The sequence below is a fragment of the Neopsephotus bourkii genome, unplaced genomic scaffold (assembly GCF_033783945.1).
Source record: "Neopsephotus bourkii isolate Nb327-2 ecotype Australia unplaced genomic scaffold, CSIRO-AGI_Nbou_v1 NB_951, whole genome shotgun sequence".
In the NCBI taxonomy this organism is placed as follows: Eukaryota; Metazoa; Chordata; class Aves; order Psittaciformes; family Psittacidae; genus Neopsephotus; species Neopsephotus bourkii.
The window spans coordinates 2847662-2875167 of record NW_026901445.1 but is presented as its reverse complement, the minus strand read 5'-3'; the positions used below and the strand labels follow the sequence as shown (position 1 = coordinate 2875167).

General features: G+C 39.6%; 1 protein-coding gene across 6 annotated transcripts in view; it reads right to left on the bottom strand.

The window, feature by feature from the left end:
- The window catches only part of MAPK8 (mitogen-activated protein kinase 8), a 166641-nt gene that overhangs the window by 21526 nt on the left and 117609 nt on the right, over positions 1 to 27506 (bottom strand). For 3 of the 6 annotated variants that reach the window (XM_061358817.1, XM_061358818.1, XM_061358819.1), the window contains exon 2: positions 381 to 547. In XM_061358817.1, coding sequence (XP_061214801.1) covers positions 381 to 502 — 122 coding nt within the window. In that variant the 5' untranslated portion in view covers positions 503 to 547. Of the gene's footprint in view, positions 1 to 380; positions 548 to 7276; positions 7343 to 27506 lie in introns of those variants that run through there. The other 3 variants (XM_061358816.1, XM_061358815.1, XM_061358820.1) reach the window with 3 other exon arrangements.

Sequence of the window (27506 nt, the reverse complement as noted above, 5' to 3'; positions counted from 1 at the left end):
TGTCCCCTAAGATTTCCAGAAGTAAAAAGACTTACAAGCAGTAAATGTTATATAGAGTATTTCTGGCTTTTATTTCACTGTAAACTGTGTGTTTTGGGATTAGGATCAGTTTCTTAATCCATTTTTTTTTATTTTGCCCTATTAATTTGTAGGACTCAGCACAGCTGCCTGAATGTGCACAGAAGGGTATCAGGAAAGGACATAGGTCAAAAAGCAACACAAAGAGCCATTACTGAGGAAAATCAGCCAACACCTACTACTGCCATTTTGCACATAAAAGTTGTTTTCCACACTCCTACTCAGTAACATAAAAGAGTAAAAGGACTCAAAATTCTGCTACAGGAACTTACAAGCACATTTACATTTTAAAGAAACCTTACCATACTATGCCTTGTGCTCCTGATCCTATTGGTTTTAAATTTTGATACCGTTTCAATACAGTGAAAGTAGAATCTCCAATTTCAACACTGTAGAAATTGTTGTCACGCTTGCTTCTGCTCATGATGGCAGCTCAGCTAGATCACTTCATCCAAATTTTGCTTCTGGCCTGTAAATAAATAACATTTGAAAAACTAAGGTTTTACAACTCTATGAAATCTGACAAAAGGCAAAGTTCTTTATAATGCACAGAAGACACTTTCTCAAATAAGTTGCATATGCAAATGTAGGTTCTTTTTAATGTCTGCAGGAATGTGGTGGCATGTGTCTGAAGTGTTTTATTTTTAGGAATGTTCCTAAGATACTATTCTAAAGGGGCAAAAATAATACAATAAGAAAATAAATGGATGGTATCAAAAATCTTAGATGACGACGACAGACAATTAAATGTCAGGAAGCTACAGGTCATCCAGAGAGCTCCAGTAGTTCTGCCATCCCTTCGCACACACACATACAGCAAGGGAGCAGGGTTTGGACCAGACACTCCCCAGAACTCCCTTCCAACCTGATTGTTGCACGACTCTAATCACAAAAACAACAAAACATTAAGAGCTCTTCCAGACACTGCAATCATCAAAATGGTCTTGGTCACAGCTGGCAGGAGCATCTGTAACTGATGTGGCAACACATACAGGCAATCTAGGCCAGAATGGAAAAATTGTCCTTGTCATGGATCTCACATACTAGCTCCTATGAATAAAAGTCATAATCAGGGGAACGGAGAACACGAGTCAGAAAAAAGGACGTGTAGTCCAAAATCCCTTCATATTAAAAAGAAAAAAAAAAAAAAGGCAACACCTCAATGCACATGTCCACAGGAGAAAACAAAACCCTGCATGGTGGCTTTTACTGTACCATTTCCTGTTTCTTTGATAATAACTGTGCATTGACAATTTTCTCTTTACATGGGTTTTGGGTGTAGCTGCAACAGATGTCTATTAGTACAAATTCCTGTTTACTATAAGACTGTGCCTCTTTCTCAACACTTTTTTCACATATGTAAATCACACAAAAATCTGGAATAAAGACACTCAACAAACACAAATGACAAAAAAACCCAACTGAATTAGGAAAGGCACAATTTGTTACGGAAGAAGTGCAATCAGCCAAAAATTTTTTGAAAATCAGAAAACAAAGAAGGCAGACAACATCTCACACAATCCTACATCTGTTCGTCAGCTGAGAAAACAAACTATTGAGTTTACCCACTGAAACTGTATTAAGATGTGACATTGAACAATGTAAGATTAAATGGAACAGATTAGTAGGTAGAGCTGTTTGGTATCACCAAGATAATGAGAGTTTTATATTCCACTTTGGATAAATCCTCAGAAACAAATACAGGAAGGACAGCTTCCCCCCATCCAAGGTTTTCAGGTGAATATTAATACCTTCCCATTTAGAGGTCAGCATTTAAAGTAGCCAAATCTAAGCATTTTATTGAACTTTTGAACTTTTTTCCAATTTGGTGAACTTCACAAAAAGAGCAAATATAGTTTAAGATCTTGAGATACAGTATTCTCTTAGAAACAGGTTTTACATGTAGACCACACATGGTATTATTACCAAGCAAATTTTATCACCTTAAAGCTTTGTCATTTGCTGCACAATATTACAAAATGTGCTTGGTATTATGTACTGGAAAACCTACATTTGCTAACTATTTTATAACTCAAACCAGTATCTTGGCATATTCCAGCGTATGTAAGTAATCTTTCTATAATAAATATTTCACTCCTTTCTGAAGCTATCAGCTTTGCAGTCATTTAGGTACTGCCTATAGTCTACAATCTCTGCTTCAAAAACAAATTAAAAAAAGCCCCAAACCAACCCATCTGTACACTAAGTCTAATCATCATAATTGAAAAGCCCTACCTCTACTATTACAGCAGATATGCTGATCCTAAAAAAAACAAAACAAGTCTGTGACAAGGTATAGTATGCAAATTATCTCTTTCACTTTAACCAGTGCCTGGCTGTATCATAGATAAAGAAGATACACTCTGAAGGTGTCTCCAGCCAGGGATGCTGGGGAATCTGCCCACTGATCAGAGAGAAAGCACAAAGGGTAGTTTCGCCTATACATGAGGACTGGTGACAAATTATTTGCCTAATAGACAGCTCTGATCAGGACTATAACACGCAGGATGTACTAGACCATCATTCTCACTCATTCTAGGCTGAATCTCCCCCTCTTCCTCAATCTTTGGTTTTGCCCCTTCCACTCCCTGCTGTGCATGAGGAACAGAAAGTTCAACACTCTCAAAGAGCCGTGTCCTCACCTGCCCTTCCATACCCATGGAGAAAAGCAGGCCTACCTAAGGAAGATATGTCTAATTAGGCTTTTTCGAGCCCCACAGTAAGTATGAGATGTCTTTGGTCTCCAAGCTTGAAATCATTTAGAGGCAAAGTATTTCATTGCACTGCCTAAATAGAGAAAGGAAGCATCTACAATATGAGCTTCAACAATCAAAAAATACTTACATTCAAAAATTCAAGGACTTTAAATCTATTTAAGTAGCTATTAAAAAATATAAACTATTCCGACATAAGATAGAATCATGGAATAGTTAGGGTTGGAAAGGACCTTAAGATCATCAAGTTCCAATCTCCCTGCCATGGGCAGGGACACCACACACTAAACCATATCACCCAAGGCTTCGTCCAGCCTGGACTTGAATACCATCAGGGATGGAGCATTCACAACCTCCCTGAGCAACCCATTGCCTCACCACCCTAACAGGAAAGAATTTCTTCCTTATATCCAATCTAAACTTCCCCTGTTTAAGTTTTAAACCATTACCCATTGTCCTGTCACTACAGCCCCTAACGAAGAGTCCCTCCTGAGCATCCCTATAGGTCCCCTTCAGATATTGGAAGGCTGCTATGAGGTCTCCACACAGCCTTCTCTTCTCCAGGCTGAACTGGAGAACCTTTCTCAGCCTATCTTCATACGGGAGGTGCTCCAGTCCCCCGATCATCCTCGTGGCCCTCCTCTGGACTTGTTCCAACAGTTCCATGCCCTTTTTATGTTGAGGACACCAGAACTGCACACAATACTCCAGATTCCTAAAGCTCAATATTGTAGATACACTGTACCACAATTCAGGGCATTTTAAGGGTTACACTTAGAAAATAAAATAAATAAAAAAACCCAACATAAATCTGCTGAACTTTCCAGTCTAGAACTGGTTGCCCAGAGAAGCTGTGGCTGCCCCATCCTTGGGGGTGTTGAAAGCCAGGTTGGACGGGGCTTGGAGCAAGCTGGTATAGTGGAGGTGTCTGCCCATGGCAGGGGAGTTGGAACTGGATAGTCTTTCAGGTCCCTTTCAACCAAAACAATTCTGTGATTCTATCTTAATTCAACACAAGTTACAAACTTTTGCTGTCAATGATTTAATTATTATGGGTTACTTAAAAAAAGAATGACCTAAGTGATTGAAGGACATGATTCAGGAACAGTCAGATGTAATTAAATTTTCCTCTACCCTGCTGTAAAATTCACCAACTGATGTCAGTCATGACACTTAGAACTTAAACATAAAACCAAAACAACCCTCAAAACAAACTAACCCAAAGAAAACCTTCGATTAGTAAATAAATAATGAAATAAAACTGAAAAAAAAAAATAACATTCTATAAAAGAATTATCAGATGATGGTTTGAAAGACTTTGCCTACTACTGGACCTTTTAAAATGTTGTTAAAGTATGCTATGCATCACTTCAGTAACACTGAAGAGCCTACAGTGCACTGCATCTTTGTACTAGCAGTTAAAAATCTCAGCCTTCTAGTTGCCAGTGTATCTATTTACAAAATAAGTCACAAGAAATTTTCAGTGAATGCTTCCCCCTTAGTTGTTAAATTTATTAAGTAATTATTCTTTTTAACACATGTTCTTATAAAGCTGTGGGTGTTTTGTAAGAGAATTGATTTAGCTGCACCATGCCTCAAACATCCCATTACTACCCTGACCCATGCATCACTAGCCTTGCAGGACTGCGAAGACTGGCAGTTTCTCAGATCACTACTTGGCAATATTTCAAAGTCCTAGGAAATAAATAAAGAGCAAGCCTGGGGAGATGGGTTTTGGAGTGCAAAGATTGCTTCTGCAGGAACAGTTTACAGAAGGTAGTAAGTAAAAACAAACAGCCCTGCTCTGACATACTCCAAAACCAAATTACTTCTGCACTTTCAGTAAGGCACTATTTCAGGGAAGGGACTTCTTTCTGAAAAAGGAAGTTTAAAGAACTCCTGAGAAACTTCAAGTCAAGGTGTAATGCGCAAGTGAAAGTCAAAACACAGGAGGAAAACTCAGATACGACTGGGACATTTTTGTACTTTAATACACATTTCCATACAGCAGCTCTGGAACACCACTCCAAATTTAATGTTTTATATAAAACACTTTCCCCTTGCCTCCAACCCTCCTGCATTTCATCTGGCCATTACAGATTCCTCAGCCTGACATCCATCTCCTCTACACCCCTTGCCTCAAAGTCTCTTAAAGCTTCTACACAGTTTTGTCTGTCAACCATGTAAAGTGTAAACCTCTCATTTTATAAGCAAGTTTACTTTCACTCAACTTTTGCTCCCACTCAGCTCAGAATCCATTGTGCTCCCTGTCTCTTCACCTCTCACAAAAATATCCTCAGAAGCGCCTGGGACTGCCTGGTTCTGTAAATATAGCTGCCAGAACAAAGTCAAAGACTTCATTCTTTCCTTATCTGCTAATTTACTGGTGACTAGTCTTACGAAGTTTAGCTTCAAAGATCCACTACAGCAAAAGTCTCAGTCTTTAAATATTAAAGTCTAAATTCAGAAACTGTCAAGACTTTCAAGATTCTTACACAATGCATGCCTGCAATGTCTTTCATTAAAACATGATTAAGCTGTATCAGATAAACTCACCTGCCTGAAATCTGACATTTATTTCCATTTTCTAGCAATTCTGCACAAGCACATATGGGAAGAAAGGCAGGATGCAGATTCCAGATTTCTATTATTAATGAGGAAACTAATAATACATTTGTCCCATTAACTGTCAACTTGCCAGAACACTGTCAACCATCAGCAGGGCAGAATCCCACAGAACAATTTCCTCTCCCATATCAATTATTGTGCTTTTCCTTGAAAACACCTTGCCTAAGCAAATTTCAATACAGCCTGCAACTACTCATGGTAAGGATACTCTAAAACTGAATCCTAAAATAGCATGGTACGGTTTGGCACATTAGCTTATTAATCATTCAGATTGCCACAAGTACTATTTACCTGAAGCAGGCACAACAAAATGCTGGCAATGGAAATAACACTGTATCATACAGCGAAAGTCCTCTAGGGCTCCTGCAAGACTGTGTGTGAGTTTTAGTCTGATTACACCAAAAGCAACCAAGAACTCAACAGTCCTGCAGGAGACTTAAGATGGTCAAGAATTTCTACTCATCAATTCTTTTACACAGCCTCATAAAGTTTAAGTTCTAAAAGCATCAACATGGATGCACTGAGCTTGTAGCTCCTTGAAAAGACAAGCAGCGTGTACCTATGAAAGTGTTATGGCTAACCTTAACTAGTATAGCAAAAACTCTTTTATTGACACCCCATTCTACTCCTCCACAAGTGAATAATACTGACAATGAAGACTGTCTAAATTTCTTCACCCAGGTTTAAAGTACGCATATTAAAAAAACCCAGTGAGTTTAGAATAAAAGAAACCATGTATATAGCAATGTTTACACACAAATATGCAAACTTCTACCATTTACTTATGCTGAAAGAAAGGCACATACCTTAGCATTTTTCAACAAGCCCATTTGATATAAACTTGCTGACCTCAAGGTATCTGGAAGATAATGCTGTATACTAATATCAAGCTTTGTTTCTAATACTGAAAATATTCAACTTACTAAAAAAGATACAGAACAATCTATGGGCAATATACATTAAAATATTTTTCCAGTACAGCCTACATACAATTGAGAAACAAGATTTGGGGATGGATATATGGGGTGGGAGAGAGAAGGTAATACTTTGGTCACACAGCTTTCACTTAAAAAAAAAATCCTACTGCAGATGCATTTAAAACCTTAGACATGGCCAGATGGATTCAGTCTTAGGTAAAACAAAAATCTGCAATGCAAAATTATATAAACAGTAGCTATGTATTTTGTAAGCTTGCCTTTGCAGAGTGTGTAAACTTTTCTTTACAAGGCAGAGAGATAACTTGATGCTCATTCCAGATCCCTTTTTATTTAATGCTTTTTATGCTTTTCATCTATACCACTCAACCCTGCTATAAAGGGGCCTCCAAAGTAACAGAGCTTGAACTCGGCACCTTCCCAAACTGTAAATAAACTTAACGTGTTTGAACTAGAGCTGGCACTCCTGTGGCTCAGTAGAGGTTTATGGTTGTGCAGAGCCTGTGGTGCAGACAGTTATCAGACCTGCACCCACTATGTCATTATGGCTGGACTTCGGCAAACACATTTTGCTTTTAAGATCAATCCAGGCTCATCTGCACCAGCAGTCTGAAAAGTTTATCTGAAGGAGCAAGCAATTACAACAATTTGCCCAGCCAACACAGGCCCTAAGTGTTGTATGCCTGAGTTACCCACAGCAAGTTTATATTTCCACAATTAGAATTTAACTGGAAAACCACACACTTTCAACTAGACATCCGAGTTAATTCACCTTCAGCACAACACTACCATCGAATAGTATCTTCTCGGCTATCACACCTGCTAGCCTTCACATTAGATACAAAGTCTGTGCTTTTTAAATCAAAGAACACTTTAAAAACAACACAATCATGCATAATGTTTCTTCTCTCACGCACTGACCTGAATGGATGCATTCTAGGCATACAGAGGAGCAGAAACGGAACAGGTTTTGTGGCAGAAGGGACCTCTCAGTTTACACAAGAGCACAAAATATTTTATGACCTCTTCTGCACTTTTCCCTCACTAGAGACAATAACAACAGGAAAGCTTCAAAGGTTGCACTGCAAACTGAAAAAAAAAAAAAAAAACACAAAAAAAAAAAAAACCAAAAAACCCCTTACATTTGGGAAACACCTCTTCAGACAAAGAAGTGGAACCCAAGAGATAATGTTCCCACCAGGGACATGGAAACAATTGACTAGAATGGTGCCAACTTAAAGGATCGAGAAACATATGCTCTGTACAGCTAGGTCTCTAAGACTGCTCAGTAATTGCTGGCTTATACCTTTACTAGACAACAAAAAAAAAACAACAACCCAGGGTTCATCCCATGCCATACCGCACAATACCTTACCCTAAGTATTCTTCTATGTAAGAAATTATATATATTCAGTTTGATCCTACTGCAGTGAAGAAGTACAGCTGAGAAGACATTTTCATACCCTAATACCTTGAAATGTAATACAATATAAGAAATGAGAAAAAAACATAAGAGGTAACAACCATCATAAGCTAGAAGTTCTGTGTGGAATCCCACTTGATTCTCATGCTCATGGTTTCTAAGGCAATCCTTTCCTACAAGCAAATATAAATGTGCTTAGTCTTAGAAGAAAATTGGGATGCTAAGACAGCAAACAGCCTTTGGGCAAGATGTGTCTTATGTGAAACACAAATGCCAACTAAGACAGCGATCTACCTATGCATGCTGAAAACTGAGGGCTCCTGGGCAGAGCTGTTTTACAGCTAAAGAAGAAGATTATTGCAGTAGTTGCTCAGAAGTAGGGTAACAAAAGATGAAGATCATGACAGTTAAAGACATGAAGAAAGGGAAAAGGCAATTTAAAAATAATTACCTACATGAACAAATTAATTAGTAATATAATCAACATTATAACGACATAAGGCACGTATCAATGATGATTCAATAACTCATTTTAGAAAAGGATCTAACCCTAAAAAAAAATAAATACTCTGTAGGAATCTATGGTTGACCTAGAGAAAGCCAACAGTATTTCAAGTATATGATAGATTGCTACTGAAAGCAAAACAAATGCATTTTGTATGTAAATGCATATAGCATTAATGAATTTTATACAATTTCTTTGTGAAAATACAGTTGGCACATAGCTGATTTATATGCATCATGTATTTCTGAATGCTTGTCTAGTTTTCAGCTGTCACATTTAAAGGCTTCCAGACATCTGTTAAACTGGTATTGCAAACAAAGCCCAGTTTTCAGATATTAAATAAAACAAATGTTTCAAAGGCTCAAATTTAGGAAATGGAAACACAAAATTATTCTTTTTCTTAAAAGTAACTTCGTAAGTCATTAAATTATTCACAAAAGTAATAACAGTTTTCATGTTTTCCTTTTCCATACTGAACTTAAAACTGAAAGTTATGTTGCACACTACTTCCAGCTGTTACTGAGATAATTTTTTTGTATAAACAAATGGTATTATGTTCTCTTAAGTTTCATTTTGCTGCTGCATACTTACAAGATTTTTGCTGTAAAACCATATTTATTTTTCTATATCAAACCTGTCAGTTTTTCTGAATTTCCTCTTTAGTGTTTGACCTCATAGAAGTCTTCCAGTATCTGAAGGGGGCCTTATAGGGATGCTGGGGAAGGACTCTTCATTAGGGACTGTAGTGACAAGACAAGGGGTAATGGGTTAAAACTTAAACAGGGAAAGTTTAGATTGGATATAAGGAGGAAATTCTTTCCTATTAGGGTGGTGAGGCACAGGAACGGGCTGTCCAGGGAGGTTGTGAATGCTCCATCCCTGGCAGTGTTCAAGGCCAGGCTGGACGAAGCCTTGGGTGATATGGTTTAGTGTGAGGTGTCCCTGCCCATGGCAGGGGGGTTGGAACTTGATGATCTTAAGGTCCTTTACAACCCTAACTATTCTATGATTCTATGTTGATGCAGATAAGGAATTCAGAAAAATTAGCTGGGTGAACACTGAAGCAAAGTATTACCATAACATTAGAAATGCTAAAGCTGTCTGAAACACCTGAAGCTTATTCTAAAATGAAATACTCTCATTGTTGACTACAGGATTAATTAACATTTTACACAGCTTTCAAATTACACCTTCACAAGTCAGGTGGTTTTAAGTTGAACAACTTACACATGATTGCCTAAACTACTCTTAACAATGGCACATGTTTAATGAGGTCTCTAGCTTGTGAGTAACTGATGTGGAAGTGCTTCGCACATCATTTAATGTAAGTCTGCATTACAGCAGTCTTCCCTTTGGCTTCCACTACTCACAGGAGGAGTGGCACAGCACAACATCTTAACTCTACAGCTTCATCTCAGGAGCCATTTTCTGCAGGCAACTATTAAACAATACCATAAATATCCTGGAGTGATTCTTATATACCAGAAGTCTGAAGTGCAGTGCGGGTACATTTCTTAAAATAACAGAACACTTTAACATATCTTTTGGCCACCAGAAAGTCAAACACTAAAGAGGAAATTCAGAAAAAGTGACAGGTCTGATATAGAAAAATAAATATGGTTTTAAAGCAAAAAACTTGTAAGTATGCAGCAGCAAAATGAAGCTTACGAGAACATAGTACCATCTGTTAATACAAAAAAATTATCTCAGTGGTTCAACAATTGTCATTGGTAGATTGATAAATCTGTTGGGAAGACTTACAGCCCTCTCTGTGAAACCAACTCTGTTCTAGGTACCTTTTACAGGAAACTTCTATGCAGAGTCTTAAATTAACAATGCATGAAATCCATTAATACTAATGCAGTCTTTTCAGTGTTTTAACGTTGCAGTTTACAAGTTCATATATCGGCTCTAACCACATGATCCAGTCAGATGACAGGCTTTTTCTGGATATAGTTACCTTTATGTATTCCTGTCACCTCACCTCAATATCAAGACCAGTAACTGTAATCTGAGGAATCTACCGAGAAGGGGAGGACATTCAGGGAAATAACTCAACCCCTTAACTCACAGAATCATAGAATAGTTAGGATTGGAAAGGACCTTAAGATCATCCAGTTCCAACCCCCCTGCCATGGGCAGGGACACCACACACTAAACCGTATCACCCAAGGCTCTGTCCAACCTTGCCTTGAACACAGACAGGGATGGAGCATTCACAACCTCCCTGAGCAACCCATTCCAGTGCCTCACCACACTCACAGTAAAGAACTTCATTATAACCAGTCTAAACTTTCCCTGTTTAGTCTTAACTCGTTACCCCTTGTCCTGTCACTACAGTCCCTAATGAACAGTCCCTCCCCAGCATCCTTATAGGCCCCCTGCAGATACTGGAAGGCTGCTATGAGGTCTCCACGCAGCCTTCTCTTCTCCAGGCTGAACAGCCCCAACTTTTTCAGCCTTTCACCATCACAAGTGCAGAGTAGAGGGGCAGGATCACCTCCTTCAACCTGCTGGTCATGCTCCTTTTGATGCAGCCCAGGATACAGTTGGCTTTCTGGGCTGCAAGCTCACACTGAAGCCAGCCCACGTTAAGCTTCCCATCAACCAACACCCCCGAGTCCTTCTCCGCAGGACTGCTCTGAATCTCTTCTTTGCCCAGCCTGTAGCTGTGCCTGGGATTTCTCCGACCCAGCTGTAGGACCTTGCACTTGGTATGGTTAAACTTCATGAGGTTGGCATCAGCCCACCTCGCAAGCATGTCAAGTTCCCTCTGGATGGCATTCCTTCCCTCCAGCACATCAACCGAACCACACAGCTTGGTGTCATCGGCAAACTTGCTGAGGGCGCATTCAATCCCACTGTCCATGTCACTGACAAAGATGTTGAACAAGACCAGTCCCAACACCGATCCCTGAGGGACACCACTCATTACTGGTCTCCAGCCGGATACTGAACCATTGACCACAACTCTTTGCGTGCGGCCATCCAGCCAGTTCTTTATCCACCGAGTGGTCCAGCATCAAATTGATGTCTCTCCAATTCAGAGAAAAGGATGTCATGCAGGACAGTGTGCTTTTTGCACAAATCCATGTAGATGACATCAACTGCTCTACCCCTGTCCATCAGTTCTGTAGCCCCATCATAGAAGGCCACCAAATTGGTCAGGCAGGATTTCCCCTTAGTGAAGCCATGCTGGCTGTCACCAAGCACCTTGTTGATTTTCATGTGCCTTAGCATGCCTTCCAGGAGAATCTGCTCCAAGATCTTGCCAGGCACAGAGGTGAGACTGACTGGTCTGTAGTTCCCCGAGTCATCCATTTTCGCCTTCTTGAAAATGGGGGTTATATTTCCCTTTTTCCAGTCATCGGCAACTTCAAACATAATAGGCAGTGACTTAGCAACTTCATTAGCCAGCTGCCTTTTCTTGGCCCATATTCACCTTATTACAGTTCCATAAAAAGATTACCTAACTGAATTAAACACAATGAACTGAACCTAATTCCACATTCAAAAAATCACTTGAAGCCCCAGTCAGTATAAAGGAGCTGTTTACCATTCAAACAGCCGCTTTACACACCTCACAACAACCCACACTCCATACTGAATTCCAATTCAAACCTGTACAGTGACCCCTCCCCCATCTATAGAAAAATACAGACATTTGTAAAATTAAAAGGAACACTGTCTCTCCTCTTAAATACAAAACAATCTGTGTGTAGGACAGTTGGTAGCACAAGAGGCTCTAAGCAAAAGAGGAAGTATGGCCCCCCTCTAACAATGAAAATTAACAAATTACATTGCTTGGAAAAGAGTATTTACATAAAACTGGCTTTGTAAGTGACTCATAAAATGTCTAAAATTCAACTTCTTTTTCTAAATCCTCGCACATAAAAACTCTGTACTTATTTATCAGTGGTCAATAAAAATACCCTTAGTAAAATACAAAATTCTGCTAAATTCAATACTTTATATTGCCTTTAAAAGAGCATTCCAAGAAGCTGTATTACTTTTTGAAAGAGGCACTCACAAAAGAAAGTCTAATAATCTGATTCTAATCTCCACAACTGGTCTGTTTCCCCAAATCCCAGTTGTTTGCAACAGACAAGTAATCCTACCACCTTATTTACAGAGACCTTTCTTAAAACCATCATATCCAGATGTATGTCTAAAAGAACTACAAAGTACCCCAAGAATCATGAGGTGCTTTGAGTCCTCATCCAAATTAGTAGTGACTGAAAGCTGGAACTCAAATGGAAAAAGCTAAGCATTTTTAAGACTGAACACACTGAAGTACATGCAGCCACTTTATTGTTGACAGAATCTTTTGCAGGTGAGGTACTCTCAGATGCTCTAAACCAGGCTGCCTTCTTGCAACACATACATCTCTCCAGTCTTCGGATTGCTTCTGCTCTCTAGACCCATACTTCTCTCTACAGATGTAGCAGTACACACTATCCATTCCTTACTTCCTTTTCCGCCTCAAAAATCCTTGCATCCCTTACTCCATCAAGGCCAGTTTTAGGGCCAACCTCCTCCCTTTCCAGCCTCCAGCAGAGACATTCCTGTGCTTCCTCGTAGCAGAAGCAGTTCCTTCAATCCTCACAAACTCCAGACCTTGCACTTCACACATAGGCAAGAAACTGTATCTCCCTTATAGTTTTCTAGAAGTGCTGAGGCAGCCTGAACTACCCTGTAAAAAGGAATCTAACTGCCAATTATGACAATGGATTATGGAAGAAAAAATGTTTTAAAAATCAGAAACAAAGTAAAACTTTTCCAGATCTTGAATCAAGACAGAAATACAACTTTAAGATTTGCTAGGATAACATGAAGACAAAAAGAAAAAACACCAAAACCAAAAACACAACAACAAAGAGAAGCCTGAATTAGTAGAGGAAGATTTGGGCTTTCTTTTCCCCACCTATAAAACACACAGTGAGGAAAATACAAGAAACCAGAATCCAAGAGCACTGAGGATGAACTAATCTTCTAGGGAGACATCAGGGCTATCTGCAGAGCTGCTGGCAAATGCTAGTCAACTTCTCAATGATTCAGAGTTCTTCAGCATACAGCCAGGCACAGCCCTCTATATTTTCTCCTTGCAAATATGGATGAACTTTTATCTTCATCTTAATGAAGAATTTGGGAGCAGGAAAGGAGAGAACTTCTTCATAGAAACAGAAACAGCATTTTTTTATTTTTTATTACTTTTAGTTAGCTTCCTGCAATTTAAATCTTTCCCAACTTAATATTTACACATTTTATGAACTGTAACAGCCAAGCCAGCCATTGCATTACCCACTGAATAAAAATAATTCCAGTGTGCTATGGAAGGGGGCAGACTGCACCCATAAAACTTCACGGCTACTGAAAGTCAGGTCCCAGCTTAGGGACAGACTAGCAGTTACTAAAACTAGTTATGTATGTACATAAATAAGGATAACAAATTCATGTCTAATTTTTTCATCTTAAACTGACCTGCTCCTTCTTCTAGGCATTTCAATTAGCACATGACTCCCACGGAGGGGCCGTGACATCAGCCTCAGCATCGGGCAGAGCACACGTAAAGAGCCTGACCTACAAGCACCAGTAGCACCTGGGAGCTTCTTTGTTTGCTTTGGAGGGAGAGAAGTGAGAGGACAGTTACTACTGGCAGTCACTCAAGAATTTCTCCAGGGAAGAGGAACATACTTTTTTCCCCAAGCAGAGCTCTTCAGTAGCAGCTGCTGGCAAATGCAGCCCCTTGAGCTTTCCCTTTTCATGCTGCTCCTCTCTCAAACAAGGTGATTTCACCAAGGCTTAGAACATGTTCTGCAGTGCCACTGAAGCTGCAACACCCTAAGGATTATATTTGAAGGGTTAGTCATACAGCCAGGGACTTGAAGCTGGCATCTTCCCTAACACTGCTTCTGTCAGACTACTCTGGTCAATACCCTAGCCTCTCAGACAAAAGCAGAGAAGCTTACTCTTCTACTGCCATTCTTGGAACCTCACCCCCAAATGTTTCACAAGCCACAGTAAGAGGTTAATAATAAAGCCAGGGATGAGCTCAAACAGCTAATTTTCAACACTACGTTTTATGCCTGAATTCCCTGCATCAAATCATGTTAAAATACTAGGCACCCAGAAATAGCAGTCAGTCACAGGTTGCCATCATCAGTGCCAAAATATTAACACCTGAACCTGAAATTGGGTAAACCTGAAGTTCAAGAAAGTGAGCAGCACTCAGGGATTGCTGCATTAGCAACTGGAACTTGAGCTTTTCCACTTCCAAGTTTCAAGTAACTTCAAAAGGTCAGAAGTAACTAACAATTCAGACATTGTTTAACAGTAAAGAAAGACCTATGATTGGCAGCAACAAAATGAATACTGCAACTAGCAGAATACTGAGATACTGGCATTTGTCTAGAAATAGGTAGCGTAAAACCACATGCAAATTCATAGAAAGCCGCAAAGCCAATTTCTGTTGTTAAGCACTGCTCCAGCTGAACCATTTCCTAGCACTGCTCAGCCAGCTGGCATGGACAGAGCCACCAAAGCTCCAATAGTGCTTTCACACACTGCTCCCTGTGGAGCACAGGCAAGGCCAGCATGGCCACTTCACATCGCATTTTCCTCAGAAGCTAGCAGCATGCATTTATTCGAACCCAATATCAAACAGTAATATTTTCTAAAGTGGTTTAAGAAAACACTACTCCTCAACAGGGGTCAGCAGCTCCCCAGTGTCAAACGCTGAACCTACATTCACAAGTTCAGAGTATCCTCTATATAAAAATCAATATTTAACTATGTGAGTTTCTAAACACAGTTCTTGTACTGTGAAACATCTCATACAAAAGATCCAAAATAAGACAATCAATATAATTTCTGCTGCTTCTAAAACATTTGTTTTGTTTAATATCAAACAAAATACAGCTGAGAACTGAATCTTTACAGCCAAACATACCACATACCTTGCACAATCAGGAAAATTAAGAACAATGTAATAAATGCACACACACAGTAAATTACTCACAAATTACATCAGTTTTGCAGCGATTCTCTTTTCAAATCAGACAGTTTTTGCTTTTTCTCAATAAAGCTCTTATTGGGAGGATTTTACTTAATCCACCTTCCTACTCTTGCACTTCAGTTTCTCTATACTAAAATATTGTCACATAATGTCACTATAAGCTACAGCAATTACACTACAAAAAAAAATACACTAGCATACAGTAGTCATTCATGAGTTAAGGTATTGCTTGTTGATGGTACAGAAACAATAACAGATTGTCACAAAGCACAGGAAAAAAACCACACTGAACTGCACATTTCTGTTTATCTTCTGCACACTCACATTACCTAAACCAGTCCAGTAACTGCCCTCACCTCTGGCACTTTCAGTGCTAGTCAGTTTTATCCCCCCCCCCCTTTACGACAACCGCTAAAGCAGCTGGTCACAGGAGAAAATTATCCACAGCCTGTTGGCTCAGGCTCTGCCTGGCAATTAATTAAAACACACATCACAGACACCAGCAGCTCTAGCTTTGTAATATGGCAAGCTGAAGTAAAACAAGATTAAGATTCAGAAAACAGAAAAATGAGAAAATGAGTCAAAATTTGGTCTAAAAATGGTCTAAAAATCAGATTTCCAGTAGCCTGAAGACCAAGGAAAGAAAGAAGCTTAAGTGAATGCATTCTATCAGCTCCATGGAAAGATGTGAACATCTGTGCTTGGTTATCTACCATTCAGCCATCTCCCTCTCCTCAAAGGAAGCAGGGAAGTCTGATGGTTTGTGGCAAAGGAGATTAAACCTGTCACTTCTTCATCATCTGTGAATATTAACTTTGTGCTATCCAGATTTCCTGGTTTCTGGAATATATGTTTTTAAAAGGTACATATTCTGAACATGAAGCGATCTCTAGAGAAAGCCACCAACATAAGTTTCTGAAACATCCTAACAACTGTCCTGAGACAGTTTAAGATTTACCCAAACTTTATCTGAGGCTTGCAAGTTAATTCTGGTGACAGTCAAATCAGCCCTGTTTATCCAAATCAACAACAGCAGCATTTACATCCTCCCAGCATTTCTCCTTGTCAAGTCAGTTCCTCTAACACGACCAGTAAAGTCAACACAGCTGTCCTAGAATATCAGCCCATCCTCTCTGGGAAGTTCTCATCTGTGGCCAACAGCAGTTACTTAACATACATATCCTCACCAAGTTATAAATCACTTCTGATTTTCTTTCTTACACTGGCACTCTGCTACTATATGGCATTCTGTACTATAAGTCTTCCAGGGTTTTGTATTTTGTGATAAGGATATACATGACACAGAGATCAACGCAGGAGGCTGCACAGTGAAATGATGCATTTGTAATGGAAGATACTGCAAATTCCTCTGTTCTTAAACATTATGTTTTTAAGAAGTGATTGATTAGACATTAGCAGAGACTCTTTAAGATAACTATCTTCCTTTGTAAAATGGGTTTGATTCACATGCCAGTAGGATGTAAATGAAGAGACAGATAGGCTGCAATATGCAGTATTAAAGAGCCTGTAAACAGGCATTTCTATTGCTGCAGATTCTTACCCTACCTTTCTTTTCTTTAACTGTGACTTTAAACACACACACACACACACACACACACACACACACACACACACAAATAATAGGTAGTATTTTTCTAGAAGAAGCACTATCAGAATGAATAGTGCTACATCTACACACACACACACACACACACACACACACACACACACAAAATCCCTCTGCAAACACTCTGCTGTACTACATTTCATGGGGAGAATACAGCTTCTTCAGTGTAATGTCACATGAAGCTCCACTACAGATGGTTCCATGATGAATCCTATGATTGCAATATATGAAGCAACACTTCTCCCAACTGTCTCTTGCAGGTCAGTTTTGCTGCAGAAACAATAAAGCAGAGTGGCTCTATCAAAAGAAAACTGTCTAATTCTACAGTTTGGCAAAGAAACTGTTATGACAGCAGATTAAAAAACTATTCTTAGCAAAACCTTTTTCAGAAATAATAGGATGAGGCAAGGATCTTCCAATTCCTTAATCCCTTTTTAAATAAAAGATTACACAAAAGGACATTAAATGGGGAAAAAAATCAAGGCAAACATTTTTAAAAAAGATTAAAGTATTCAGGTTTACGGCAGGGCATTATTTGTAACTCCCTTTTTTTTTTTTAAAAAAAAAAAAAGGACTATTCTTAGAATCCGAAATCAGTGAAAATTCAGAGAAGCAAGACTTCAAAAAGCTGTTCCATTTTAAGCATCCAACTCAACTGTGTCAAAAATGCAGTATGAATGCATGCTGCTGGAACCCAGATAATGGGTTAAAAATCTCACTTAAACTACCCTTCTGCCAAATGACTGGGACTACTGCGTTCAAGAGAATGCTACTCCATACTACACTTTGTGCAGAATCGTAAGTCATGGTCTATTCAGCTTACTCAGGGACTTGAAAAAGCTTAACTATAGTCAGAAGCATAGAATAGTTCAGACTGGAGAGGACCTTAAGATCATCTAGTTCCAATCTCCCTGCCACCTCGCTCTAAACCGTACCACCCAAGGCTTTGTCCAACCCGGCCTTGAACACCACCAGGGATGGAGCATTCACAACCTCCCTGGGCAACCCATTCCAGTGCCTCACCACCCTCACAGGAAAGAATTTCTTCCTTGTATCTAACCTAAACTTCCCCTGTTTAATCCCATTACCCCTTGTCCTATCACTATACAGTCCCTAATGAAGAGTCCATCCTGAGCATCCTTATAGCCCCCCTGCAGATCCTGGAAGGCTGCTATGAGGTCTCTACACAGCCTTCTCTTCTCCAGGCTGAACAGCCCCAACTTTCTCAGCCTGTCTTCATACAGGAGGCGCTCCAGTCCCCTGATCATCCTCGTGGCCCTCCTCTGGACTTGTTCCAACAGTTCCATGTCCTTATGTTGAGGACACCAGTACTGCACACAATACTCCAAGTGAGGTCTCACAAGTGCAGAGTAGAGAGGCAGGATCACCTCCTTTGACCTGCTGGCCATGCTTCTTTTGACTCAGCCCAGGATACAGTTGGCTTTCGCGGCTGTGAGCACACACTGAAGCCAGCCCATGTTAAGTTTCTCATCGCCCAGTACTCCCAAGACCTTCTCTGTTGGGCTGCTCTGAATCTTTTCTCTGCCCAACCTGAAGCTGTGCCTGGGATTGCTCCGACCCAGCTGTAGGACCTTGCACTTGGCATGGATAAACTTCATGGGGTTGGCATCAGCCCACCTTGCAAGCATGTCAAGGTCCCTCTGGGTGGCATTCCTTCCCCCCAGCATATCAACCAAACCACACAGCTTGGTGTCATCGGCAAATTGGCTGAGGGCACACTCAATCCCACTGTTCATGTCACTTACAAAGATTTTGAACAAGACTGGTCCCAACAGTGATCCCTGAGGGACACCACTCATTACTGGTCTCCAGCCGGACATTGAGCCATTGACCACAACTCTTTGTGTGAGGCCATCCAGCCAGTTTTCTATCCACCAAGTGGTCCACCTATCAAACTGATGTCTCTCCAACTTGGAAACAAGGATGTCATGTGGGACAGTGTTGAATGCTTTTTGCACAAGTCCAGGTAGATGACATCAACTGCTCTGCCCCTGTTCATAGTTCCGTAGGCCCATCATAGAAGGCCACCAAATCGGTCAGGCAGGATTTCCCCTTAGTGAAGCCATGCTGGCTGTCACCAAGCACCTAGTTGTTTTTCATGTGTGTAATCTAACTTGAAATTCATAGGAAGAGAATAAATTATTAATCTTGGCACTACAGTGTTTCAGCTATCTACATAAGGAACTGTTAATTCTAACCATAATACAAGAGTCTGCCTGCGTATGCTAGTCTTCTGCCCATCCAGTGACCACTGGCAAACCAGTAATATAGAAATACAGGCAAACCATAGGGAAAATAAATCAGTAAATAATACTCAGAGTACTTCAATGAGATCTGCACAAGGTTAGAAGTGAAATCCCTTTCCAGGATTATCTCTGCGGTAGGAGGAAATGCTTAGTCTTTAACCTCTTCTTGTAGGGGAAGGTGAAGATAAATGTTTCAGCAGAAGAAACAGATCAAAATATTCCCTAACTTCTTTAAAGGACACAAGCATACAAAAGCTACCAAGTGATCTAAAATACTTGTTAAATATCAGCGATGAAGAGAACAGTAGCTACAGGACATTAGAGGAATCAAGAAGTAGCATAACACCTGGGAAAAATGTTTTCAGAATGTTTTAAAACTAAATTTAAGAATTATATTAATAATTCTAAAAAAAAATATCTCAAAACATTTAGACTTTAAATTCCAGTTACAAAAACTTATAATCCAATTATGAATGTACTACTTTCACTAATTCATGCATTTATCTGTCAAGTACAAGTAGCCTAATGTGCCCTGAAATCCTGTCTGAAGTACCTGGTATACAATACCTCAGTAATAAGAGCTTTAGAATGGTACAAAGTACTCCTTAATATATTACAACCTCAGCCCTAACAGTTCCTTCACAGATAACTCTAGTAACGCAGTACAGTACTTTGTGCAATAATTTTATGGGACGGGGGTGGGAAGCAAGGCAGAACAGTTCAAAATAAAGGCTTTACTATCTAGGCAGCTTTTGGAAATCTACACTAATCTACAAAATGCATTACTAATGGAGATAGCCTGTTCTGTTGCCCCATTTCTCTTATACTTCAGTAGTGCCTGATGCTCTGTCCTAGCAAAAAAAATATCTAAGACATAAGTTCCCAAACTAGGAATAGTCTAAGAATTCCCATTCTTTGAACAAGAACAAAACCTCACTTCAGAAGCATTGCTGCGCACCATATGCTAAAGCTACTGGCTATGGACATGAAGAGTTATGATGAGAAATTTTCTGAAGAAAACTCAGTAGAAAGAATTTCAAATAAACTGAAAGAGTGGGAGAATAAAGTAGCTCTAGCAACATCAAGATTTCTAACTTCCATGCAATGTCATGCTAATATTTAATGAAACCCTTTTATGCCCAACATAACCTTATTCGAAACTGAATCTTTTTTTCCTCCTTCTCGACATATGAGTGGCACGAGAATCCTGTAATGCTCCAATTTAAAAAACAGCAAAAGACACCCTCAGTATTGCTCAGCAACAAGGAGTTCTGCATTGCAGCAACTGTGCAAATGAAAGTAACACACTATTGGAAGGCTTCACTGCTCGTAAGATGAACCCCAGCACCTACAAGGACCTTCCTGCTACTGTCCGTCTCCTCAGTATTCATTTTCAGCACAAAATAAAACAAGCGAACCCAGCCCACTCTCTTCTAAAAAAGCTTTTTAGGATACCATGTTACTACCCTTCCAGGATTCCAATATTCACTCAATGAACAATCAAGAACTTATCAAGATTTCAACTTTCAACTGAATGAGGGTAGATTGACATTAGATATAAAGAAGAAATACTTTACTGTGAGGGTGGCAGGTCACTGGAACAGGTTGCGCAGAGGAGCTGTGTCTGCTCCATCCCTGGAAGTGTTCAAGGCCAGGTTGGATGGGGCTTTGAACAACCTGGTCTATTGAAAGCTGTCCCTGCCTATGGCAAGGGGATTGGAACCAGGTGATCTTTAAAGTCCTTTCCAACCCAAACCATTCTACGATTCTAGGATTCACGCTGATTGGCATGTCAAACATGGGATTTGCTTTTACCGTTTCTATAGTAAAAATTAAAATTAAGATTACATGCTCAAATCTATATTTGTAGTTCCATACCCAGGATCCTGCAAGTATCATAACTACTGATAACTTTGCTCTAACATAATCTTAGGTGTTAAAAGCTACTAAAGATCACATCTAGGGCTTACAAGGATGTGGCATCCCCAACACTGTATCTCCCATCCGACTGTCTTACACACATGTACACCTGTATTCACATATTTAACTACCTATGGGTTCAAACCCCAGGAGAGCTGCTTTGCTGAAACACAGAACAATCACTCTGGGTTTTAACTTCCTCTTCTGCTCACCTCCCTTGCCTTAAGATTTCTTGTTAACATCACTAAATGGACATATGTAAGAATTAACAGAAACATATGATCTGCACAACACTGTCTTCTCAAGGCAACACAAGTATTAATGACAGTAATACAGAAAGATTTATGGATCTGACACGGCTCTTTTACCTTCTCTCAGCTGCTATTAGCCCTAGCACCTCTCTGCAGTCATGAGCTGCTATGGTGATCAACTGGAAATCAGAGCAGATCTGCTCCATGAAGCAATTCTTCGAGTAACCATGCTCCAGCTAAGCGTTAAGGAACCATCACACACCCAGCAGAAGATCAAAGCCTCACAGCAGCAGCTGCCAGTAAGCTCTTCCGCTACAGAAAGCAAAAGCTGGAGAAACTTCAGCTGCCTACAAGGTTGCTCACTCCAAGCTGTTCCTCTGGAAATGACTTTTTATGTTCATCACAGTGATCACAGGCATGATAGGTACCATAACCTTTTTTTTGTGTGCACCCCTTATGCTCGCCTGCAAGCACTTCTGGTCTAGCCAGTTGGAAAGCTCAATGCAGTGCAGAAAAATTCCAGTATAGTCACCAGCAGTCTTCAATGAAGATCCTTATCATGTCTCATTACTTTTCCCTCCACAGCTTAATACAGTTCTAAGCAGCCTTGTTATCTACACCAACGTGCCTTTGTTTTGCCAACTTCCTCAAGATACTTTGATAATAAAATTAGAAAAAAACCCTGTAAAGAGTAAAATCATAATGGGGCTTGAAAGCAGCCTCTGGAGGTCGTCTACCTGCTCAGAACAGGCAAACTTCACATTTGTATTCCTATCAGGCTGCTCTGGACCTTGTCCAGTCAAAAGTCTCCACAGATGAGAGCACATAGCCCCTCTGGAGTCCTGATGCAGCACTCACCCACTCCCATGCAACATGACATTCCCTTCATGACCTAAGGAAATTTTCATTCTTAGTCTTGTGACCATTGATTCATTTTTTCACCATACACTTCTAAGAGGAAAGCCACTGAGATGAGTAGCTATCATCTCTGTAATGTCTTGCTTAACGATGGTTAAGTAGAACAATTACGTTCTCCCTTAGCATTCTCTTCCTCAGAGTTGCAGACCCAGTACCTCCTCCTCACCCTCAGGTGCTCCAGCCCCCAACCATCTGAGCAACCCAGTGTTAGACTCCCTCCAGTCTGTCTCTCTCATGCAAGGCATGTATATATGTGATCTACTGCACAGCATTGCAGGTGGAGCTCCAAGGATGCTCCACAAACATGAACAGTCCCTTCCCTGTACTTGCCTGCCAGGCTCTTGCCAAGGCAGCCCAGTAAATTAGCCTTGAAGACTACAGAGTCCCAGTGCTGACTTCTGGTAGCTTCTCGCACATCAGGAGCCCCAGGTCCTCTTCTGCAAGAGTTGCTGCCTAGTCAGCAGATCCCAGCAACTGACAGCAGCATAAGCATTTTCATTTTATGCATGTTCACGCACAGGAACACACATGGTATTTCCATGACTTTGAGATTGCGATGAGAAACGTGATACATAATGGTCATCCTTCTTGCTTCACAACAAAAACACCAGGCTAGAGACACTGCAGGTTTTGTCCAGCAGACTAAGGTTTGGGTTTTTTTTTAATATTCAAAATCAGTAATTAGTGAATACGCTTTCCAACAGCTCTGCAGAATTAATGTTTTCCCTTCTTATTTTAAGGGTGTACACACATGAGCACATACACAGTATTTGCTTTGTTTGCAATACAAGTGACCATTAAGTGAAAGTGTATTTTCTGCAGTCACCATTTTAGTATTAGTCTACAATATCCGACTGAGAATGATTTAATAAGCATCCCGTCTGTTCACATATCAAGCAGCATTTATCAAACAACAGAAGTGACAATACGGGCAGCAACTAAGAGGTTTATTTAGAATGAAGCTTACAGGCAACTAATTTGGAGAGAAAAAGAACTAAAAATTAGTTTCTAATCACTTTGAGGAAAAAAGCATCTGACATTAAGAAATGTGTTGCTATTAATTATAAGCCTCGTACAACAAATTTATCTTTTCCTCACACAAATCTAAGAAAACAAAGGCCTTAGAAATCCTTACAAAACTATTTTACAGAAAAAGTAAGTCAGGGTAATGGTACTATACAAACAGCTGGTTGGGCAGTTCTCCACGCTGATCTGATTCAACATCAGTAATGGATCTCTTTCTCAGCATCTGATGCAGTCAGATCCAGTCTCACCTAAAGGCTTTGTAAAATCTATAGCAGAAGCAAACTGCTATGCATTGTCAGCTGTATAATGAGTGGAGTGTTCCTTATGCTACAGAGAATGGTAGTCTTCCAGCTCAGGAAAGGAGGCCTGCTACCATGTGCTTGGTGTACTCTTTGAGCTCACACATCAAAGTTTGCATCAAGGAAATCTTAAGTTACACTTTTAAAGTATCCAGCAATTCTGGGTCTTTCTGATTTTGTTTTCTGTGACTTAATTCTTCAAATATTAATTTTCTTTAATTAAAGATCTCATGCACACCTACACTTACTGCTTGTAAATTTCAAGTCAATGTATTGGCAAAGTATTCCATCAATCATCACAAAGTTATAATGGATTTCTCATCAACATCTTCAAGTTCCAAGGCAGCACATTTCTTAAAAACGTTTTTGTATGCTTACTTGTACAGATGAATGCTACTAATAAAATTCTACTAAGTATTTGGTAAATACAAACAATTTGGGAAGCTCATCAATGACCTACATCTTCAGTCCCTTATTTTGAGTAAGAGTCAGGACAGAAGAGTAGGTATTTCAAGCTTTTTTCCCCTGAAGACTTCATGCATTTGTGAGATATACTATGGCTTTTCCCAGCTTACTAAGAGAAATTTCAAAAGCTGAATTAAAAGCTACCCCTACCAACCAGAATAACTAAGAAGATAAATGTTACATATCTCTGAAGTGTCACAAAAGATGCACATTTGCATTCCTACATGTAAAATACAGTCCTAAAATATTTCATATTTTTTTTCTTCACAAAAAAAATACTTAAAGAAAGTAGGAAAACAGAGTTATCAGCACTGTGAGGATGCATCTTCTGCACCAGTCCTCTACCTCAAGTCCAGAAATTTCCAGATTGTTTTATTTTAGGACCCCTGTTGATACTACACACATGCCTTGAAACAATAGTTAGGTGTGCAAGAGGATGTCCTTCCTCATGAAGTTAATAACATATAACTTCTATATCAACATTCATTACAAATGGGTCCTCATCCCCAATTAATTTGGGGCTCTACAGTGCATTCAAGAAATCAAAATGAACATCTTGTTCAGAATGCTTTTCAGTAACAGCAGCAGAAGACAAAGTCTGTAAAACAGATCTTTAAACAAGCACTTCTCAACATAGGTTTCCCCACATCCATCATTTCAGTCTTCAAGCAACTACTACTTGATTTGTAGATACTTTTGTGCATGTGTATGACTGATAAGAATCCCCACCTAAGCAGCCTCCTTGTTGTCCAATCTGCCAATGGAACAGCTGTTTGTTCAGACACAGAAGGGAATTAATCAGGCTGAAAAAATAGTCCAAGAGGAAGATCTTTTCAGCTGGATCAGTTAGCTCCTTGATCTATTTTGCCACACAAATGCCCCTCTAAATATAGCTCATCTTTTCACAAGGACCTGCTATTCCTTACCAGGAAGGTATTCCTTACCATTGCTTAAGCTATTCCTTACCAGGAAGGTATTCCTTACCATTGCTTAAGCAAGGTAGACAGTGAACATGAAACTATGGTGTGATGTTATAGAATTATAAATCCTTATAATTGCTCTGAAAACTCAAGGACTTTATCAACCAAGTATCTTTCACTAACAACACTACAGTCACTGTTAAAAACAATGTACCCAAGTTCTGTATTTTTATGCAAATACACCTTGTAATGGAGCAACAAATGCCCCACTAAATACAGCTCATCTTTTCACAAGGACAGCCAGAAAGAGCCTTTATCAAATTTAAAGGTTTAAATGGAGATGTAATTTCACAAGAGGATTCTTGAGAGATTTGAAAACTACATGCTTAGATTATCAAACCACAGTAAAATGTGTTTTGTAGAATCCATGTCCAAACTGTGTGAATTTCACAGCAGGCAAACAGCATAAGTAGTCTCAACTGGATTTTTAAAGTGCTTTCAAAAGCCAAGAGATCTTTCAGTAACATAAACAGAAGCCTGTTTCTGCAGGTTTTGAGTTAAGGACTAAGGTTTTTTTTAAAGGAAACACCACAATAAAACACATTTTTATTAATAAAAAATAGGATTGAAACTATATTAGTCCAATTTCTAAAGGGATACAGCAATGAACAAAAATATCTAGTACAACTGTATACACACAGAGCACTTCTTCCTCCACCAAGGGGGGTGAGTGGGAAATTAAGTTTAAGAAACAGTACACTACGTAGAACATTTTTATTTGTCCAGAACACTGGATCAATCCTCAGAAATAAAGAGCTGAGAACATACTTTCCATGCATCTTTTAAACAATAAGCACTCAAACAATTTAGTTGTGAAGGATGAAAGAAACCAGAAGCCACATCTACAGCGAATAACCAGGTAGCCTTATAATCTCAAATACTATCCCATTAGCTCATGGTTTAAAAAACAAACAAAACATGAAATAAAATCATTAATTCATTTCAGGTAAGTAACAGGCAAAAAAAAAAAAAAAAAACCTGTTGTCAAAATCTTTAAATACTTGTTTATTCCCTAACATTTGCATAGCGATTCATCAATATAACAAGTTTACCTAAAGCCTTTGCAAAGAGGGTTACATCTATGCCCCTGAAAGCCTGAGGCCTTGGTCCCTCAAGATCTGGGTTAAAAGTTAAAAGCACAAAACACATATGCAAAAGGCACATCTGCTCCTGCCTAGAACAAGCAGTCCAAACCTTCAGGACTCAAAACTGTATTAGATCATTTTACTAATGTTTCTGACCCGAAAGTCTCCATGAAGTATACGGTAGTCCACAAGATTACTTTGAATGCTTATACAAGCCAACAGCTCAAAAAGGTTGGGAACTTCTGCACTGGAGGATAGGAAGATACATTAAAATTGCTTTTTCAGACTGATGACAAAACAACTTCATACACCCTCTGCAACTGTGAGTTAGTCCTGTTCAGCAGATGTTCCTCTCTCCCTTCTCTGAATATAATTCTGGCCAGCTGGCCCTTCAAACTCAATACCCACCAGGCAGCTGCAATTTGTCTGGTCCTGCACTGGCATCACCCACACTGCAAAACTCCATACCTGCATCCTACTACCAAGCTAGTCTATGTTACGCATCTTTGAACCAAGTGGGGAAGAAAGACAAGATGGCGACCCCCACAGACTGAGATGAAAGCAGGGGACTGTTTGATATTCAACATATTTTTGTTAACTATTATTTGAAGAATTAAGAGTTTTGCTTCATTACATACAAGGAATGTTCACGTAAGTCAGTAAGCTCACTCTGACAGTATCTTTAACCAGGTTAGGCTCGGTTTCTTTTTATGCTACAGTTTAAACCGTTTTCAAGTTACCTAATATTCTGATATATCTGCAAATACATTGAGGTTTCATACTATTTTGGCCGAAGTGAGAACAGGTGAGACCACCACTGGTTAAGTCTCCACACCCGTAAGTAAAACCCAGTTGCAGACAGTAAACTTGCTCAATTCCACATGCACATGCCCTAGGGCAAGTAATATTTTCCTTCCCCTAACAAGCCTAACACCCTTCGTGTTTATATTATCAGATAGGCCAAAGTGTGTAGGATTGTTTTATTGTCTGAAAAGCTTCAGCTCGCCTGTTCTGTACAACATCAATATTCCAACACACTATACACTCTAAACCATTATTGTTGCTGGGGGGATGGTGAGTGGGGACAAATCAAGTGGGATTTACATTTGGAGGCTATTATTAGTGGCACTCAGGTCAAACTCAGGAACCACTACAGATAAAAAAAGGCAAACTGGCTTTGGGAGCAAAACTGAATGTAGGAACACAGAGAAACCAAAGAGAAAAAGAAATTCTCTGCAAAGAAACAGCTCACTCTTTTCCCAAGAAATGTAAGAATTAAAAGGCAAATAAATGAAAGACACTGCTGCACTTCCCCCCTGCCAAGCACCTATTCTCTGGAGCAGTTTCATTATCCCAGAGGAGCATTTCCA